At 34.1% G+C, this 17,763-nt stretch overlaps 1 protein-coding gene across 1 annotated transcript in view; it reads right to left on the bottom strand.

Annotated features, from left to right (window-relative positions):
* LOC110093246 (stromal processing peptidase, chloroplastic) overlaps window positions 1–17,763 on the bottom strand; it is a 111,942-nt gene that overhangs the window by 42,940 nt on the left and 51,239 nt on the right. The window contains exons 14-17 of the mRNA XM_028691536.1: window positions 16,525–16,674; window positions 7,514–7,651; window positions 2,618–2,845; window positions 1,079–1,228 (exon numbers count right to left, since the gene is read on the bottom strand). Of these exons, the coding sequence (XP_028547369.1) occupies window positions 1,079–1,228; window positions 2,618–2,845; window positions 7,514–7,651; window positions 16,525–16,674 (666 nt within the window). The remainder of the gene's footprint in view (window positions 1–1,078; window positions 1,229–2,617; window positions 2,846–7,513; window positions 7,652–16,524; window positions 16,675–17,763) is intronic.

Below are 17,763 nucleotides of genomic sequence, written 5' to 3'. Positions count from 1 at the left end.
CTCAAGAAGAAAGATACAAGTGGCGTGGAACTTGCAGAGAGAAGAAGAGGTTAGAAGCCTAAGACGAAATAGTGGATAGAAAGAAAGAAATGGAACAAGCTCTCAAGCTTTTCCAAGGAAGAAACCCTCAAGTTTTTGTAGAGACTTTGCTCAAATGTTCAACAACCTTTTATGTTTCAAAACATCTCCAATTTATAAGAGAAAAGGGAGTAGCCAAACCACCTACAACCAAACCAATCAGGTAAGGGGAAATTGAAGGCCAACAAATATTCCAAAATAGCACCCAAAAAACCTCACAAAAAATCGAGAAAAGCAGCCGCGGGACAGGAAGCCAGGGGAGGAACAGAAGGGGCAGCACAGGGAATCGGAACCAATAGCTAGGGAGATCGGAACAGGCCACGGGAAGGAGAACCAGGGGAAAAAACCAAAGAGACAGAGAAAGGAAAAGGCAAGAATTCCACTCCACATAATGAGCTAACAAGTGGAATAACTTTACATAATAATGAGCTAAAACATTAGTTCAAGCATTAATGAGCTAGAACCAAGCAGTTCCCAAAAAACACAGCTCAAAACCAAGCAGCCAAGCCCAACCTGAGAGGCAACCAACAGCCCAAAGATCAAAAAACTCAAGTAGCTAGCACACTCAAGGTTTGTCATGCCCAAGCACTACCTACTTATGATCATTGGATGTTTTCCATCATAGGATAGCATAAAAAAATTTTAAAAAAAAAACTATAGCATTCAAATTACAATAAAAACTAAAATAAACTGAAATTTGCATGCATCATATATTCTCTTAGTTATTTCTACTGTAGCTGGGCTTTGATCATATTAACCCATGCTACCGTTGTTGTGAAAGAATCTACTCCAGTAAATAACTCATGGTCGTAGCATTCCTACCAAAACTAGCTGGTATGAAGAACATAAGAAACCAACATAAATGGTCCACCACATAGAGAATGAATTAGAAACAAAGAATCTGTACATGTTTTTACTCTTCAACAACATCAAAGCTGGAAGCCAGAGCAAGATATGACCGCACATTCTTTGCAAGAATAGATTATTAATTAAATTATACCTGCTGAAAATGAAGATCGGATGGAGTTGTTCGAAACATAATTGGCTCAAACGTCATGGAGTCAAAACTTTGCTTTGCTCTAACGGTACCCAGGTAATCAAGGATGCAAGATTCAATTTCTTCCTCCGAGAAGTCACCAACAATACTTACCTGAATTGCTTGCAATAAGGTAAAAATAACTAACAGATGGAAAAATTATAATAAATAAACATTTAAAACTTTAGTGATCATTCGTACTGTTCAATCATCTATATTTACATTTTTTATATTTAAAATTCATTATTTACTTGCATAACACCAAAAATTTTAAATACATTAATATGACCACTCGTTTAATCTATCCTTACTCCTCTCCTCTCCTCACTATCCTTATGAATTCCTTCACCAAAAAGCAACCACAAACATCACCTTCACCATCCTCCACTGCCTATACATTCCACCACAAATCAAGCAAACCAAAAGAGCCGTATGCAAGCTCCTCACGGCCACCACTGGTTAGAGTAGTTCAACCTCAACCTGTCATTGTATTTGACAAATTTGCTTGCCGAATGGACATCTATAAGCTATGGCAAAGTTTTACATAGGGGAGTCAGTTCGGGTTGAGGAGTCAGGTTTAGGTCTGGCCTGAAGTTAAGCCTAACCTAACTCGTTTATTAAAAAGGTCAAAATGTTTGAACCGAGCCCACCCAATTTTAGTTCATTATACGAATCATACATTTTGTAACGCAAACTAATTTAACCCAAAAAAGACCAAATGAACTAAAAAATGACCAATTTAACTCAAACCTCACATCTATAACCCCAAATTGAATAACATTTGGGTCAATTTTGAATAAATTTCGGATTTGTGGCTCAACCAAAATCCGACTCAATTTTTTTTTTAAGGTCAAGATTGCAGACCAAAATCCAACCTAAAATGTAATCAGGTTAATCCAAACTGGGATTTTTTTAGTTAGATCCACGTCAAATTGTAATGACCAATCACTTATCGACCCCCCTAGCCTTACAAATCATTCCTACCCACATCATACGAAACTAAATCCTCTTCTAGGACCCCACCATCCCCATCCCTTTGCCCTCTCCATCATTCCAACCCATATCCACTTGTACTCCAATGTCCATCCTCCTGCCAATAATGACCACCTAATTCACCTCCAACTTCTCTTTTGTTGGTCCACCTCACCTTCCCCATCTACTCCTACTCTACTCTACAAAACCCTAGCATCTTTATGTATCATGATCAATTCCTTAGCCTCACCCACATGAACCACCTTGCTAGCCTTGGCGCATATAGGATTAACATTAGATTAAGGGAGTAGAAGTTTAATATATTTAAATATTTTTTGTCGGTATTTGAGCAAATATTAATTTTTAAGTGTTAAATGTATGCAAATATAAATAATTTTGATGGTATTTACGAAAATCCTCCAAAAATTAATTGGTGTGCTATGAATAATTTCTCTAGGACAATAAAAAAAATTAAGAAAGATAAATTTTTTCGAAAGGGAAAAGTAAAATCTCAAAAAAATGACTTTGAACCTCCATATTGTCACCAACAAACTGATTCATCACAGCATGTTTAACTGATTGAAGTGTTAATTTTTCCAATGAATCCGGTGTTGGCTCAACAAATCTCTCATCACCATTCAACATTGCCAACATAAGTCTGTGTGCAGTTGAACGTTCAAGGCTTTTTGGTATGGATCGGTAGTATGAAAAATACAGTTGCCTGGCTCTATCAAACGCATCTTCAAGCCAAACACTATGCTGCACAAAAAACAACCATTATATGTCAATAATTTCCAATTAACCTTGGCAAACAAAACCTGAAGAATAAACTACCATTTGAGTTCATCAAGTTTTCTAAGACAATATTCTTAAATTACCACTCCACTGTGGTAGCAGTTTGAAATCTGATAGATACAGCACGGTTCCTCTTAAAAGAACCAACAAAATTGTGGCTTTAAAGAGACTGTGGTTCTGGCTAGTATAATGATAGAGTCTATTTGAGACTTGACTTTATGATATATTTGTCCCCGTACTTGTCAACGGCGAATGGCATACCATGGAACAAAATTCCCTATAGAGTCATGGTGCATAGCGCATGACGTGGCGCGTCTCACTTTAAACATGGCACACAATATAAAATAATTAAAATATACATATTTATTAATATTAAATACCATTAAATAACAAACAATAGGTTGATTAGAACAAAATTTAAGCAAAAATATCATGTCAAGTACAAAAAAAGATAACTTGAAATCCTACAAATACTTCCATTAATAGATTTGAACATAATTTAACCATAATTTAACCAAAATCCCTCCAAATAGCAAAAATGATAGCTTTAAATCATCAAAAAGTTAAATCCCTTAAATTTTTTTTATATTTATTAATTCGATGTTTAGTTAATTAATAATTAATTATGATATTAACATATAAACCTTAGAAAATTAAATTATAATTTATAATTTGAAATTTATAATATATTAATAAAATAGAACACGTCATTTGCATCTTGCATCATGTGTCATTTCCTATGCATGACGCAAATAGCACATGATATTTTGACGAGTCGCACCAAGCAAATAGCATTATACACGCGCCACGTCGTGCGCCATCGCATGCACCATTTTGCAATATTGACATTTATGTGAGTGCCACCCAAATCCATTGGGTAACAAAAATAATATTTCCATAAATGAGGATTGATCCAATGTTTGCTCAAGAAAAAACGTCATGAATGCATGAATCCCACTTTGCAGCTGTAGGATTCTATTTCCCTTAAGTCAGGTTATAGTTAACCAGATTTCCATAGTGCCAGGGTTTAAAGATCTGGGGTCCTTAATTCACATGAGTGCAAACACTCATAGTTAATTACCCCTCTTAACACGTAAGAGAGAACTCTTGATTAAATATGAATAAATTTTAGATATTTTTAATCTCAATAGTGGGGAAAATGGAGGTAAACCCGATCAAGATCCTATGGTTTCGTCGTCCCGGGTATATCGTAGATTTCAATCTATCAACACTAACAATCATTGACCGTAATGTCCAGGGAATCTAATTAGCAGCCATGGATTGCCTTATCTCAGGGATCCCGAGTAGACTGAAGTGATTAAATATGGGTTTTAATGTTATTGGGTGATTTGGGGTTTACTTCTATTAGAAAACCAAAAAATTAATTTAGTTTGGGATTTATGATTTCGTTTAGAAGTAACCCAGGAGTTTGGTTTGTAGAGGGTCTTATGGCTTCTTTAAGAAGTAACCCAGGTATTTAGATTTAGGTTGAGACTTATAGCTTCATAGAAAGTAGCCCGGGGATTTGATTTGGAATGGGGCTTATTGTTCTATTTATGAGTAGCCCAAGGATGGGTCTTACAACCTAACTCTACAGCGAGGCTACCCGGAGGTTTTAATTATTTGGGTAGGACTTATTATTTCCCTTAGGAAGTTGCCTGAAAATAGGTCTTAAAATTTAATCCTTTAGACTATAATGCCCATAGGTTTAAATTTGATTGTTTAAGGTTTATGATCATTGCTATTTACTTAACAATTTTTTTAAAACGTGGGTTTTATGACTTCATTTAGAAGTTGCCCGTTGGTGGGTCTTATAACCTAACCCTATAAGCTAAGGATGCCCAAATGGTTTAATTATTTGTGTAGGAGATCCTACGATATAAATTCCACATACTTTCAACATAGGAATTAGAATCATAATTATTGTATTTCAAGCATTATCTAAAGATGAAATTCTCTTTTGAGGCTTTTTCCTTAATTATTCAACAAGAGTTGTCCATGTGATTAGATTAGGTAGGGAGTTATGCTTTCATTAGAAAGTAGCCTAGTTAGTGGGACTTACGACCTCTACTAAAGGTAGCCCGAAGATTTTGGTTGGATAGGTCTTATTGCTTTCCCATAAGTTATCTAACGATGGGTCTTACAACCTAGCCTTATAGACTAGGATTCCCGTGTGAGGTCTAAGGTTGTGTTATTACCTAAATATTTTCCTCAGAGGTCGGACTTGCGGCTTTTATTAAAAGTGGCTGGTGTTTTAATTGGAGGTTAGGGGTTATGTCAACTTTACTCAAAACTCTCCCATAAGGTCGGGCTTACTGCTTTCCTTTGAAAGTTATCAGGTACTGAGTCTTACAATCAAGTTCTTATAAACAATGCTACCCAAACATTTTGGTTGTGTGAATAGACAGTAGTTGCTTATACAATGTTTGGAGATTTGTTATGTACTTGTTTGAGTTAATTTGAGTTTGTGATTTTGACACTTCGATATTTTGACACTACGTCAGTGTTTTAGTTGTTTTGTGCTCATGGTCTTCTCTTATCGCAGTAGTCCACTACTCTGCTCATTTTCTGACACTGTTACTTTACTAGTTTTTTTAGTACTTAGCTTTCTTTCCAGTATTTTTTTTCTACCTGCAGTAGCTATATTTATTATTTTTCAGCATTAATTTAATTTATTTACAATGCAATAATTCTTATTTGCTTGTTTGCAGGTAAGTAGTACTTGCAGCAGTTCAGGGAGCTAACAAATAGTTGCAGGAGCTCGTGTAGGAGGGATCTTGGAATGCTTACATAGTGTTTTTGTTTAGAAGAATTTCAATTTGCTGTGGGGAGTTTTGAATAAGATTTGGATAGCAACATACTTGTGAGTTTGGAAAGTTTGAGAGATTCTCTATTTAGAGAGTTTGAGAGCTTTTGTTTCGGAGAGGTCCAGTTTGTGAGGGTTTGTGAGTTGGAGAGTTATTGTTTGAAGAATTTGTACAGATTTGGAGAGCTTGAGAGTTTTGGAGAGTTGGAAAGCAATGATGTGTCTGTCAATTAGTAGAACTTGCCGCCTTCTTTTCTAATTGCATTTTTATTTTATAATTGCTCAATTGATTAATTAAAGATGCTCTTGATTTTTAACTCAAATTTTAAATTGCTTTTGTATTTAAAATTATTTTTTTATTTTTAAAACTCACAGATTTAAAAAAAATCAATTTTGTTAATCAAATTAATTATTTTGGCTTAATTAATCTCGATTAATTAATTAAATTATTGTAATTAATTAATTAATTTTGACTCTCACTAATTGTTCCAAAAAGAAAATTTTTATAATTTCCCGAAAAATTTCGGCAACATCCCGACGTCCCCTCCCTACCGAAGGAGAAATCGGGACGGCATTTACCGAGATTTCTTCCTACCCGGACCTAAGGTCAACGACATAAGGTCTTCAAATTAAAACCATCCCACCAAGATCTAAGATCGACTACAAGGGGTCTTCGAATTTTATTTCATCCTGCCCAGATCTAAAATCAATGACACGGAGGCTTCCAATTTAAAACCATCCGCCCGGATCTAAGATCACGAAGCAGGTCTTCGAATTTTAAACCATCCCGGCCAGACCTAAGGTACAACGACGCAGGGTCTTCGACACTTGCTTAATATTCCATCTTGTATTTATCTGTTTAATGTCATTTTTATTATATGTATATGTATAATATCATATAATATTATATATAATAAAATATATATGATATATATTGTATCATAAAAAAGGGAGGGATGGAAGAGTCTGATCGAGTCGGCTAAGGTAGTCGTCGAAGGAGTTTAGTCGAATAATAACAAAAGAGTCAAGGAAATGACTCATGTAATCTCTATACCTCCTGCAAAATAATGAAGTTGAACAATAATAAAGGGGAAAAGAGCTGCTCGTCCAATCTCTATACTCCTGCAAAGCAAAGAAGTTTGACAACAATGAAGGAGTGGAAGGAGCGCCCCGAGCAATCTCTACACCTAAGAAGCAAAGGAGTCGGACGACCATGAAGGAGTCGTGGAAGTGAAGTCAAACGACAACAAAGGAGCCGAAGTAGTTACGTGTGCAATCTCTACACCGCCTGCGAAGCAACGAAGACGAGCAACAACAATAAAAAGAGAAGATGAAAAGCAAACCCTAGACCCTGATCCTGCAAAAACAACGAAGTTGAACAACAACAAGTCAACAAGGGGTTGAAGGCTTCGGGTAGTAGAAAGCCAACAGGGAGATGAGCGATGGAGGAGTGCGAATGTCCCCTCCAACCGCTACTATCAGTCGTTTTAAAGAAGCGAGAGGGCGGTTTATGTTGATTTGAACAAAAGGGTGTTGCTTCGTTTGGCGATATCCATCGCGAAGTGGGGCCGCCATCGAAGGCAAGTATGTATGTTCTATTTTTTTTTTCTCAATCAACATCCAAGAAAAAAGATAATATTATTCAAGGGAATCAAGTGTAAGAATTACAACGGCATCAATAATCAGGAATTCAAAAAAGTTATAGAAAAACATCTTCAACTAAAATGCATTTTGATGATGAAAAAAATTTTAAATAAAAGACAGATCAAAGTGAATTTTAAAAGAAATTGAAATGCTAAATAAAAGTTGATAGAACTAAAATTTACCTCAAGAACCATGTGCAGGAGTTGGAATGCAGCTCTCATCCCATTATCTCTCAAAGTAAATCGAAATTCCATACATATTACCTCCTCATTGGACTCCAAAGAACAGTTTATTAGGTGATTTACACAAAAAAGCTCTACCTGGAGAAGAACACCAATATTAAATAAATACCTGCTTGAACAAAAGGTGCACCTTGGACATAAATCACCATAAATTGAATGAGAAAGCACAAGAATTAACGAATAGCAAATAGCTAAAAACATTGTAGGGGCAAGCCATCCACAGAGGATCTACATAGCCATTTCTTTTAAAATTGGAATTATAATATATCTAGTTCATATCAATGCCCAGTTAAATGATTCCAAATTAAGGGTCCGTCTATGGTGACCACAACTTTTTTGTGAAAGTAGCATAGAAACGTTGTAGGAAAAAATAGATTTTTTTTTTTTAATGTTATTGAGGGTGCACATTCTCATTTCAAATTGGACAAAGTAATTCTAATCTCCGTCTTCTTTCTTATGTAAAATCTATGCTAGGTGTTGGTTCAATATCAGTACCTGACTCTAAAGATAATATTGCTCAATATCGAGTTCGAGATATCCAACATATTGTACATTCTACTTATTTTTTATGTGTATCCACCACTTACTAAAAAATCTTTCAGGTGTTATATGCTTTTCCCTTTCGAAAAAAATCAGATAAAAATTTCTTACAACTACCACACTCTAGTCTGGTTAAAAATTGCAACTTCCTATCACAGGTATTTTATAGAAAAGCAGCAAAAAGGTCGCAGTCAAACAAAAGTATGGCAGATTTCTAGATAGCAAAGTTCTAAAAAGCTGCCCGAAAATAACCTTAAACATTTTTTTTTTTTTGTTAACATCAAAATTTTATTAATATCTAATGAGCAAGTTACATAAGATAATAGTTGCAAGAAAATTTCCTACAACAAGCAAAAATACAAATTACACAGGATCAAGATAACATATAAGCTGAGAAAGTAATATGCATCCAAATGATGAGAAGGGAACCCTTGGATCTAAATAACTCATGCTAAATATACCATTGTTATTTAGATCAAGGGCCAAGACTTCATACAGATGAAAGCCCCTATAACTATTTATCCACACCCCACCTCCTCTTGCAGAAGAGCGCTCTCAATTAACGATGATTATACAACCATAATTTTAGACTTAGGCTTAATATTGGATTTTAATTTATGAGTGGTGTTTGGGAAATGGAGGCCCCATCAAGATCACATGGCTCCTTAACTCCGTAAGCCTTAACATCCAAGAAATATCATTAGCTGATATAAATTGCCCCCTCTTAAGTATAATGAGCTGACTACGGTGAATGTATATGAATTTTAATTATTTTGTTTATTTAGTTTATTTAATGAGTTTCATATCATGGGAACTTCCTCGAATATATGTTGGGTTGGGTCTTATATTCATTGGAAGGACATAATTTAATTATGATTAAGCATGTTGCATTATTTTCACGTTGCTTGAAAGCTGAGTCATATGGCTATATTCAATATAGAAGGCAGTCCAAGAACTTTAATGGGCTTGATGGCTAAATTATAAGCTTACCAGATTGGTGGAGTTAGAGTGGATAAAAAGGGGAACAATGAAGTGCTTATTAGATGGAAAGACATTCCCGAGTTTGAGGCCACTTGGGAACCATACGACAGAATGAGAGTCCAGTTTCCTTTTTTCCACCTTGAGGACAAGGTGAGTTTTTGGGAGGGGAAATGTTATGTGGCCGGCCCAGGAGGGGCGGATGAACTGGTACAACATGGACCAGTTCAGGTCTACAACCGACGACCCAGCATGGGGCGGAACCAGGAAGAGGGCGGAAGCTTTAATGGGGCTCACTTGTTGTTTTAAATAGCAATTTGGAGGGAAAATTTGAATTAAGGGCTTTTTAGGGATTTTGTAAACTTCTTTTGGCTTTAATTAGTCTTTTGGAGGTTAGGGTTAGGGCATCTTGAGATTGAATGCAATTTTGAGATCTAGGATTTGTGTTCTTGGGCTATAGGTTTGCTAGAGATTTGGAGAATATTTCTTCCTCTCGAATTGAAGAAAATTGTATCTTGCTTTGTGTTTCTAGTTTGTTGTTTGAATCAAAGTATACTTGTGTTTTCTTCTCCAATCTGCTAAAATTCTCGCTTTGTTCTTGCTGATTTCTCATTGAAATCAGCCCTTTTACTCGTTGTTTTTGTCGATTCTTTCTAGGTTTACTTGCAAACTCAAATATTACCCTTAGGGTTACTTGCAAACTCAAGTACTTCCTATCACTTTCCTTCCTTATACATTGTCTCAAGTGAGGTAGCAGTGAGATTGTGGCATCCCTAGCAACATCAATAGTAACCACTACAGTTGGCAACCATCAGACATTAGCTTCGGTGAGGTATATCTCTCAAACTTAGAAAGCCCTAGGTCTTTAAGCCATTAAATGTTTGTATGAAGCTCCCAAGCCCTTAGGACCATGTAGAAACTTAATTTGTGCTCTTCATAAACCCTCATGTCGACTGTCCTCTCCGCAAACCCATGGAAATTAGGCAATTTCCAATGGGTTGCTCTCATTTGAGAATCCGAGGAGGATGCCTGTGAGTGTCAGGTTGTTGAACCCGTGCCTAATGATCCCCAAATGCATGATATCTCATTCATGTTGCATCCCAATCAATTGCCTACAATCGATCCCCAGGTTAGGTGTCATCATTCGATCCCAAATCAAATGGCAATATGTAGGTTTCTATCACCATTGCTTGCATATACTTCCGAGACAATCACAGGTCATGAAAATGTTGACCTTCAAATCCATGAGATTACACAAAGAAATTGGACTTGCACACGATAAAATTAATGGATTTTCAAAGATTTGTTGAATGCCCGGAAATGAACTTTGAATAATTCAAAAAATCCCTTAATTGTTTGTGAGATTTCTCATAGGCCCTCGAAAGCCTATGTTGTAAATTCCACGATGGATAGAGTCAATCGGGTTCATCATCGAGCACTTACAAAACTTTGAATGCTAAGATAATAACAATCAATCGCTCACATTATCAAAACTCCTAACATCAAGAAATCATTTGATGCACATCCAATCCCTTAGATTATGACAAAATTAATCCTAGGGCTAGAATGAATATTTTCTACTTTAAATGAATCCAAAACTTTCTTAAAAGGGGGAAACATCCTTTAGGAGTTCTTTTTCATTTCATGCAATGTGCCTTGAAGCTCCCTACCTCCCTAAAGATTTAAGTATCACACTACATGATCCCCTAGCATATCTTAGGAACTTTTATAGCCTTAGAAAGATCTTAAGTTTGCCCTGGTTCAAGTAGAACTAAACTCAACCAAAATTACCCTGGCTCACTTCCCCCTTTGCCCAGTGCCTTCTTGAACTCATATAGAGATTCCTAAATGATCTTTAAAGAAATTAAGAGAGCATTGAGTCCTAAAATATAGAGGCTCCTAAATTCACTTAAGTCCATTTGTTGAATCAAAATTAGCAAATGATCCCACATTAAATATAGGGAAAACTTAATTAGATTTCTTCCTTTTTTGCGCATGTATTCGATTTTTTTGGTGTAATGAATATTAGATTGTCTATATTTTTGGCATTTATTCTTATGTGTTAGGATATAAATATACATACTTTTCATGCAAGTGGTATGCTCAAAAGGGGGCAAATAATTAAATCATTATTACCTAATAATGTTTACTTGTAGGTGTTATTTGAAAGCCCCAAAGAGGTAAGAGCTAATAGAGTAGAAGTTGGCTTGGCACTTTAACTACCAAACAAATTTGTGATCTTTTCTTTCTTTTATATGCAACATGTGCTTCCTAATGTTAAATTATAGGTTTGAGTCTTTTTTTGCTTTTCAAATGTAATTAATTTAGGAAGTCATATGGGCTTGTGGGACACAACTATAGAAATGATGAATCTTAAAGTGAAGCCTTGTATGCATCAGAAGCCAAAGCTTCAAGACTCACAAGTTGAGTCTGCAAATTATAACTGGGTGTATAAAGTAAACAACTCAACTATTATTTTACTGCATTTTTTATTGTAATATTTGAACTATCCTACATTATTCTGTTGTAAAATATTTCTTATAATGAGTGCGCATTAGAAATGCATACTTCATCCAACGTTTTATCTCTTGCTTTGTTTGGGGTTAGCCTAGACATGTTTTATGCAGCACGCTTTTATAACAAAATTATGTTTTCAAACAGTTAAAGTTTTAAACAATTTAAGAAAACCAACTATAAGATATCAATTATTTTCTAACAAAATTATTTTGCTTATAAATAAATGTCAAGTTTTTCAAAAAATAAAAAAATAATCATGTCATGGCCAAGTGAGTCACATATAGAAGCCTTCACATTTAGACCTACATGGTCAGGTACCTTGGCTTAAGTGGTCAAATCGTAAGCCATATTTTCAAAATCAAAATAGCCTTGCCTATCATACATATGCATTGAGACTAAATTTCATGATTATGAAAGCCCTTAGGTGGTTAACTAGTAGTAGGATTATAAATTAAGAGTCAAGCTTACTTAACTTTAGGTGAGGTTTCAATTTTGCAGATCCCTTTGCATTCCATTAGATTTAGGTTGGTGTTACAACATCTCAGTGTTTCTCTCCTTAGATATAAGTATCTGAGGCGAATGTTCTTTCAGTTACATCATAAGCCCTCGCCTTCTTATGTATTTCCTCCAACTCTTTCTATTGGAATTTAAGCTCAAACATTCTAGATTAAATTAGTCAACAATATCACAAATATAAGTTTAAGAATGTAAAATCCAATATAGCATAGTTTGAGTACATCCGAATTTCTCCAAATTCGGTGCTCCTTCCTCCTCATTTGACTTCCATTAAAAAATTTGATTTGAAGTTGATCTAATCCCTTTGAAATTACCTAAGATCAAATATTTGATAAGAACTTCGAAAAATTATGTAAAATGTTAGCCAATATTTTGATGAAATGATATAAGCCATTATTTTAACCAGAAGTTTTTCAAATGGGCAAATTATTGGATGAAATTAATCATAAGGGCTTGCCCCTATAAGGAACCAATACCTCAAAATAAAATAAATCATATGCAACCAAACATATATGGTAGAGAAAAAAATCTAGTAAACTATAAAAATGCAAGTTTTGTTATTGAGTCCATAGTTAAATAATATTTTTATTCTTAAGGATAATATATTATTTTCTATGTCATACTCGATCACAAAATATTTCAATCCGTTAAGAATGACAACAATTCCACCAACATTTGGCACAAGAGAGCTTGTGGTATGGATCCAGAGGCATCCAAGGCCACTATGCAAGCAAGATTATTGCAACATTGGTTTAGGAGATTCCCATAGTACAAGCAATAAATGTGTAACTTTGTTATAAGATTCACAAAGACTTATTAGGGAAGAGAAGTATATAAAACTTGTTGATAAAAGGTATGACCAGAAAACATAATCTCAATAAATGTTGTAACATTGTACCAACAAAAAAGGAATTTTTTTGTCAATATAGCAAAGAAACTCTCTGCCAACAAAGAAGTTAACTTGTGGGAATGAAGGACAAGATTTGGTGTTAGCAAAGAATTTAATACTTTCTTGCTTGAAGTATTTGTTGAAGGTAGTAGGAATATATTACATGATCACAATCATACCAAATTGTTGACGTGAATGTCATTTTGAGAATGCAATCGAGGATGTCCATAATTCTTGACTTGCAACCTATGGAGATGTCATGGCTAGATTTTGTGATATTGCTGAGGAGTTGCATCACCCTTTCTCGAAGGTTGAGCTAGAAGACAAGGTACCTCAAGGTCCCTTTTGTGGCTAAAGGAAGACAAGACTACAAATATTCATTATAGACAGGTTCAAATTATCATTAGCTTTTAATGGCGACTCGCACAATTGAAGAAAAAAGGAGCAAGCTAGGGCACAATAATTTTTATACTAAGACTAAATGAGTCCTTCCATTACTCAAAGAATGTGACAAAACAAAGTAAGTTGTTGTTAATATCTTCGATGTTATAATGCAATAAAAGTGTCAAGAACCAAGATAGTTCTTCAAGAAGCTATGTTGACAAAATCAAACAGTACTGAATGAAATGGCACTAAAAGTTCACAAAGGGAAAGCCATTAAGGATGGTCAAGATAGCCTTCCTCATGGGGCATGATCATGAAATGATGAATAAGACAACGCTAAAAGGTTGTGAAGACCATTGACAAGAGTTAGTGTAGTCCTTCACATCCTATAAATGGCAGCATAGCCTTAATGCAATGCAAGAGTCGGTGTTAAAAGATAAAGCTCGGGGAGGTCACAAGATAATTGAGAAGATTTTGTTTTTAAAAGTTAAGGCAACAAATTATTGGGGCGACGGATGAAGAGAGACTAAAAGATCAAGGAGGCCGCAAAGAATGATCAAGACCGTCATCCTAATAGTGATGTGCATGACATTGGTGTGGTAGGTCACAATATAGAGGAAGATCATCGATGCAACTAAGAATGGTGAGGACAATCTTCTTTAAAAGCAAAAGTGACTTAACTTTATGGCAGAAGATGAACTAAACATAACATAATATTGATCTTGATGTCATGAATCCAACGAAGGCAACGAATAGAAGTTCTAAAAAGTGGATTTACAAGAAAAATTTCAAGATCCAATTCTCAAATTTGGGGAGCTAGAATATCATGATGATAGACTATCATTCTTTTATCAAAATATTCATCACATTGAGAACAATAATTTGTTATAAACAACTTATAAAACACAAATTCAAAGAGATTGCAAAAGCTCCGTAAGGAAAATTCTAGTCAAATTAATTGCATATTAAAGAGCACGATCAATACAATTGGATAGAGCGATGCACTTCCCTCAACAAAGATACACTCAAGGTTGAGCCATCCCCCCTCCCCCTAATTCGATTCAATTAGGCCACCTTATGTACCAGGATTTGGATGTTTATGAAATTATTGAATTCGCTTTGATGAGACAAAATTCTAGGCAGTACTTTTGTATCATTTTGAGCTTGCATGGCTTCGGAATTATTTTTGTTATGTGAAATTCATGGTTAATCGAGTCTCTTTTAATTGCTTTAGGATTTGTGCAAACTTTTTCCTTAATTAATTAGGAATTTTTATTGTCCCTATATTTTTATTTAAAAGTTTATTGTTTACAAACACTCACATCTATCTTTCTTAGGTTTAAGTAAATGAAGGAGCTGGAAAAGATACAAAACTCACTAATAAATGCCTACTTTAGTTAATCATCTACTGCCATTTATGTTTAATATGATCAATATGTTAAGTTGGACTCTTCTTAGAATGTGAAAAATTAGGTGAAAATAATCTAAGAATTAAGTCGATAGTATTTAGCATGCTTCTAAGAGACAGTAATTCATATGTAAGATTTAGATAACATAATAAGAAACGACCTAACATCACATGTGATATTTCCATGCATATAATCACATCAAAGCTTGTCACTATAAGTAGAAAATTGAATCAATATTAAACATCTATATAACAAGAAATGAAGTAGCCAAGTTTGTTTCAAATTTTAATTTCATGTGATCAGTCCAAAAGTAATCAAAATATTCCTTGTGAAATTTATTATCATGCTTAAATATTTTAAAAATATACAAGTCTTTTTTTGTTTAAATCGAAGTTAATTTAAGGAGTAAACATAATACATCTCATAACATTTAAACATAATTCCACTAAATCATCTTCAAAATCATTTATTTCTCAATCAAATTCATGAATGCCCTTTCTTTCCTTCATTAATTCCTTTACATGCCTCCTCTTCTACAACAACAGGTAAAATTTTTCACTTTCGCATTCATTTCCATAATGAATAATCTGATGACATTTAAAACAAATTTTCACAAAAATTTTAAAACAAGCTTTAGTAGCAATAGATTTTTTCTTATTATCTTTTTTGAAAGTCGTGTTACTGTCCTTAGATGCACTATTTTAATATTGGATATTTAAAAAGATAGTTTCCATTACATGTAACACATATCATAGTAACAAGAAATAATTAGAATATTTGCTCAACATGTTTAAGTTGGGAAGCATCCTCTAATGGTGTAAGCAAATGAGGTTTCAACTCGTTTTTAATATCAATCCGTATCTAAAACTAGAAAATATTCCTCTGTGATTTCCTACTATATCAAAAATATTAATAATCGCTCAAATTTAATTGTATATTAATTAATAGTGTTTTGTTTCTTATTTTAAAGTATTAAATTCATCAAGTAGATGATCAATGATATGAAAAAGGTGATAATTTTCTTTAAGCACATTTTAAAGTCATTGCAAGTTCTCATCTCTCTTGTATATCCGTTCTAATCCAATCTATCACAGCTTTCTCTAAGAATTTTAACATGGCAAATACAATTTTACATTCAACAAACATATTTGGCTTATCACTATTAACCTCCATGTTGACATTGTTTTATAAAAAGGAAAAAAATAACATCATGAGTGATAATAATATGATTAGAACTACATCAAACTACTAAACAAATGATAAAAAAGTCATAAATCTACAACATAGCCAATGTTTAATAAAATTTTGTTAAATCCAATTTACACTTTTGGTTCTCCGTCATAACATCAGTTCAACAAACAAGATAAATGCAAACTTCATGCCAAAATTTTAGTTGCCAAGAGTAATGTTGATGAAGAGTAAGTTGGATTTAAAAATGTGAAACTTGGATTGCCTAATGTGCTCAAGCCTTAAGAGCATATGTTAAGTAAATCCTAACTTCATAAGCTTAGGTATAATGTGTTACTAATCATCTAGAAACTTCCATTAACATGAAATTACTCCACAACACAGAACATTTATGCACATAGAAGTCTTATTAGATAAATACTTGAAAAGAAAAAAGATAAGAAAAAACAGCCAAAAAATATATCATATAAAGCTGTACTCTAATTTTCATAATAATGAGTCACCAAAACAAAGCATCTATTACATCAAACCTGTTCCCTCGAAAATTTGCCAACACAGCCCCCTTCACTGAGCGTTCTAACTCCTACAACAATTGATCCCTTTGAATCAGAAGTTTCTGCTGCTCTTCCACCACCCACAATAAGTCGCATGATACCACCTCTAGCTTCATTTTTTGTAATCTATCACCAAGTTTGCGAAACCAGGATAAAATAAGAAGCAAAAAAAAATTAAATAGTAAAGAGATGTAAAAAGATAAATAATGCTGCAAATGTTCATCACTTCATCTTTTAAACTATATGAGGATAGAGAGATGGAGGTACTCAATAAAGAAGTTGTCATAATCATAATCATTTTCCTTATCTCATGAGTCCATTGCAATACATATGCCTCAAGTGTCACATGTTTCTGAAATCTCTTTTAATAAATTCCAAAATTACGACCTTCATCTTATCTTCAAACTCAAGTATCAAGTGATTTCTATGCTTCCTAATGCAAATATTTATATAAAACATTAAAAAACGAAGAGAGGTTGAATTATTCTTATCTCAACACAGTTATGGGATGTCAGCTTCTAAACCTGTTTCTACACATTTAGCATAGTATTTTAAGTTGGGCAAGGATCAAGCATTGGGAGATAATGACAAAAGATTATATATAAAGAAGATTCCATATCAAAACATTGTGAGTAGTGTCATGGATACTATGGTTTGTTGTAGATCAAGTTTTCCATATTCATTCAGTATTGTAATGAGGTTCATGGCTGAACCAAGTAGACAACATTAGGAAGCTACAAAATGGAAGTTAAAGTACTTCAATGGAACCCTGACCATGCAAATGAGGAGTGAAAATTTTGATACTATGAATCATGTTATCATTAGATTTGTAGATTCGGATTTTGCAGAATGTTGTGAAACTCGAAGATATGTTCCTGGTTAAGTGTTTAAGGTGTTTGTAAACACAATCATTTGGAAGGAAAATTTCAGCATTGCTTGCATTGTTGAGGTCAGTGAAAAAGAAATCTTGATGTTAGTTTATTTTATCCTATTGAACTAAAGAACTATGGTGGAGATTGTTGCCTTGGTCCTTTAATTCACATGCTTTGTTGATTTTTTTTTTCTTTTTTCTGGAGGATTATTTGCATAATTTTTTGTTATGCAAATACCTTGGGGTTTGGTCACTCCTCCCCTACCCCCACCTAAAACAAAATGGTTCAGTTTTCATACTTAAATTCAGCATTGTTGCAATAGCTAGGCACGAGCATTCGCTTA

Source organism: Dendrobium catenatum, unplaced genomic scaffold (genome assembly GCF_001605985.2).
Source record: "Dendrobium catenatum unplaced genomic scaffold, ASM160598v2 original_scaffold_4717, whole genome shotgun sequence".
Lineage (NCBI taxonomy): Eukaryota > Viridiplantae > Streptophyta > Magnoliopsida > Asparagales > Orchidaceae > Dendrobium > Dendrobium catenatum.
Note: the sequence above shows the minus strand (reverse complement) of the source record. Positions and strands in the feature narration are given on the sequence as shown.